The sequence below is a fragment of the Orycteropus afer genome, unplaced genomic scaffold (genome assembly GCF_000298275.1).
Source record: "Orycteropus afer afer isolate SDZICR_OR568_19922 unplaced genomic scaffold, OryAfe1.0 scaffold00056, whole genome shotgun sequence".
Classification (NCBI taxonomy): domain Eukaryota; kingdom Metazoa; phylum Chordata; class Mammalia; order Tubulidentata; family Orycteropodidae; genus Orycteropus; species Orycteropus afer.
In genome coordinates this window covers 7,426,125-7,430,090 of record NW_006921643.1, presented here as the reverse complement: position 1 = coordinate 7,430,090, position 3,966 = coordinate 7,426,125, and the positions used below count along the sequence as shown (strand labels likewise).

The following is a 3,966-nucleotide window of genomic DNA, read 5'->3' as shown; positions in this document are numbered from 1 at the left end:
AGTGGAAATAAAAGCAAAACGCAACCACTGCCCTGGAATCAGATCAGACTTATAGCTACCCCTCCTTGGGTTTCCAAGGCAGTATCACTATGGAAATACGCTTTTAAAATTAGAATTATGATTACTAGGAGGAGTAAACCATCATATTATCCTTCAAGAATGAGTACTAAAAATTTAATTAGCAATACAAATTATGAAATTTCCTGATAACATTTTACTAGTAAAATAACAAGTAATTTAGAGGACATTCCAGTCAATAAAACTAAGAGTAACATTAATAAAGAAAACAGTAGAGAAAATAAAGCAGAATTAAAGATTATTACTGCTCTTACAAAAAGGAGGAGACAGTAAAGGAGACAAAATTAATATATCCAGCGGGGAAGTTTCAGATACCTAAACTACTCCGGAATTTGGGAGTTCCCTCTGTTTTACTCTCAGGATCCTGAGCAAGAAGATTGGGAAAGATAGGCTTCAAGAATTTAAACTCATTACTCCCAGAGTCTCCCGTCAGACACACTTCGTACTGGTAGCTCTGGGACAGGGTCCTGGTGCCGCTGACGTCCACGAAGTCGCCTGGCAAGTGTCCCTCGGGCACCGAGCAGCGACCCACCCAGGCCGCCCTGTTCCTCCTGCACAGCCTAAACGCTATGAACAGGAGCACGGAGAACAGGAAGAGTGTCGAAACCGACGCCAGCGCAATGACCAAGTAGACGGTGAGCGAGTCAGCTTGGGCCTCGTTTGGGGCCACTTTCGGGAGCGGGAGGTAGGGCTGCGAGAAGCCATCCACCAGGAGCACGTGCAGCGTGACGGTGGCTGACATCGAGGGCTCACCATTGTCCTTCACCAGCACGACGAGTCTGTGCTTGGTCGCGTCGCGCTCGCTCAGCAGCCTGGCGGTGCGCACCTCGCCATTGTGCGCCCACACGCTGAACAGCCCGGGCTCCGTGGCCTTGAGCAGCTGGTAGGACAGCCAGGCGTTCTGACCCGAATCGCCGTCCACTGCCACCACCTTGGTCACCAGGTAGCCCGCCTCAGCAGCTCTGGGCACCAGCTCGGTGCAGGGCGCAGAGCCATTCTGCAGCGGGTACAGCACGAAGGGCGAGTTGTCGTTATCGTCCACGACCACCACGCGCACCAGGGCCTCGCTGCTCAGCGCCGGGGAACCTGAGTCCACCGCGCCCACGCGGAACTCGAAGGCTCGCAGGGCCTCGTAATCCAGCGACCTCAGAGCGAACAGGTGTCCGTTGGCTGCGTTGATGGAGACCAGGGAGGCGATGGGGAGGTGCCGGTCCTGGGGTGGCAGTAGCGAGTAGGTGACTTGGGCGTTGGTGCCTGAGTCTTTGTCTGTGGCGCTGACGCTGCCAATGTGCAGGGCTGGGCTGTTGTTCTCGCGGATGTACAGGGTGTAGGAGGTTTGGGTGAAAGTAGGTGCGTTATCATTGACGTCGGAGACCAGCACTGTTATTGTGTGCTCTGTTTTCAGCCTAGGGGATCCAAAATCGGTCACAGTGATGGTGATGTTATACCCGGCTCTGCTCTCTCTGTCCAGCGTCCCTTCTGTGATCAGGGTGTAGAAATTCTCCGCAGATGGCTTCAGAAGAAAGGGGAGATCATCCTGGATGAAGCAAATCATTCTTCCGTTGTCCCCCGAGTCTCGATCTCGAACCCTAAACAGTGCCACTTCTGTGTTGGGGGAATTTTCGGGAATAGGGCTGCTAAGTGATGAAATAGTTAGTTCCGGGGAATTATCGTTAACATCCATCACCTTAATAGAGACAGAGCATTTTCCAGAAAGCCCTCCGCCATCAGATGCCTCTATATCCAGTTCATATGAGGATATTGCCTCAAAATCTAATTTTTTAATGAGTCGAACTTCTCCTGAAAGATGGCTTATATCAAAAGTTTTGCTTATCTCCTGAGAGCTATAAAAGAGTGAGTATGATATTTCTCCATTAGTCCCAGTGTCTAAATCCCTAGCGGAGACCTTGACGACTAGAGAGCCTACAGGGCTGTTCTCTGGGACCTGCGCCTCGTAGAGCTTCTGCGAGAACTCCGGAGCGTTGTCGTTGACGTCAAGGACCACAATGCGGATCTGCGCGGTGCCAGACCTGGGCGGAGAGCCGCCATCCAGAGCTGTGATTGTTATTCGGAACTCAGACTGCTCCTCATGATCCAGCTCTTTGTCCAGCACCAACTCAGGGTATTTCCTGCCATCCCCCCGCCTGAGGGTGGAAACATGAAAATGAGCGTTGGGACTGATACTGTAGTTTTGGACATTGTTGTTGCCCACGTCCAAATCCTGGGCTTTTTTCAGGGGAAACACAGTCCCATTCGGACTATTCTCTAGGATTTTCAGGGTCATTTCTGGTTCAGGAAACTCAGGAGAATGATCATTTATGTCTCTCACCAGGAGCTCAGCTCGAAATACTTCTAATGGCTTTCTCAGTAACACTTGGAAATGCATTACGCAGGGCTCAGTGAGGCCGCACAATTCCTCCCGGTCCAGTTTTTCATTTAATATCAACTCCCCAGTCTGCAGGTCAAGCTGTAAGCGCTGTTCGTTATCCTCAGAGACCACCCGGGCTCCCCGCGCAGCTAGCTCCCGCACTCCCAGCCCGAGGTCTTTGGCCAGGTTGGCTACAAAGGAGCCGCTCTCGGTTTCCTCTAGCACAGAATAACGACGGGTTTCCCAGCCCGCTAGAGCCACTCCCAACAAGAGAAACAGAACAAACACTTGCCTTTGTTTAAGAAAGCGCTCCCCTTCGGCCTCCATCTTTACTTCCGCAAAGGCCTTTGGATGAACGGGGCCCAGTTCTACTTCGGAGAGCGAAGGGACTGAGACAAATATAGATCTGTCAGTTGATAACCTGTCCAGAAATGTCAGTGAGTAACATTCTCTCGAGACTTACTGGTCCTGAGCTCTGCTACAGGCTTTCTTCTTGGCTGGAAATCTAAAGTACGGTCTGTAGCTTCTTGGTTTTGGGACGCCTTAGCCTGCAGCGCCACCATGCGTTGTCTTTGATTTCAAACGAATTGCTAAAATTGTATTCTCTAAAATGAACAATGTAGTTGTACATATACAGAATACGTGTGTATGAGTATATGTATATGTAATACACATAAATGCATATATTCTGCCATTAAGACTTTGGAAATTGTTTTGGGAATTGATGTAATAATAACACACAACTGTAGATTCATTTCTTCATTCAAAGAAGCATTGCTGATCTCTATGTGCCAGGTCTTGAGAAGCAGTATATTTCAAGTATATAACCTGGAAATGGTCACTGCTTTCTAGAGCCTGTGATCTTGGTGGGTGCTCCGATGGAAGCTGACAAGTGAAAGACATAATAGTGATCCGTCCTCTTGTAAAAATAGTGAAAACATAAGCCCATGAGATTCTTAAAATGCTTTCAGAAAAATAGATGAATTCCTCTAGATTCACCTGTGTGCCGGTTCACTTGACATTCTCATTCAAATTCAAAGTGGCTTCTGTATCAGAATTGTCATTCTTATTGGTTGAGTTATTTCAAGGAAAAGCTCCATTCCAGGTTATGATATCCTTTCTATATAAATCCAGAGCGCTGATTTTATAAAAATGTTAAACTATGGGAAAATGTATGTAAGGGCACTTCCTATCTCCCTTACTCTGTATCTTTTCCCTAACATTTATCACCATCTGACACAGTATATATTTACAGATTTGTTTCTTTTCTGTGTCACTACTGAGTTTGAGTACTTTTTGTTCATGCTGAATGCCCAACATCTAGAATAATGCCTGACACATAACAGATGCTCAACAAATATTTGTTGAATGGATCAATGCATAAATCACAATTAAAATGTCTGACAGATGAAATCTCTCCACCTACTGAAGAATCTTGCTCTTTCGCTGGGCTCCTAGTTCATTACATGAGCTGAATAAACAAAACAGCATGTTCCCAAGTTGTTGTTGGGTGCTCTTGA

The 3,966-nt window shown here is 47.5% G+C and overlaps 1 protein-coding gene across 1 annotated transcript; it reads right to left on the bottom strand.

Annotated features, from left to right (window-relative positions):
* Nucleotides 1–385: 385 nt before the first annotated feature.
* LOC103195511 (protocadherin beta-15-like) lies at nucleotides 386–3,009 on the bottom strand. The gene is given in 2 exon segments (XM_007939091.2): nucleotides 386–2,928; nucleotides 2,931–3,009. Coding segments are annotated over 2 exon segments (2,622 nt in total).
* Between the last annotated feature and the right edge of the window lie 957 nt (nucleotides 3,010–3,966).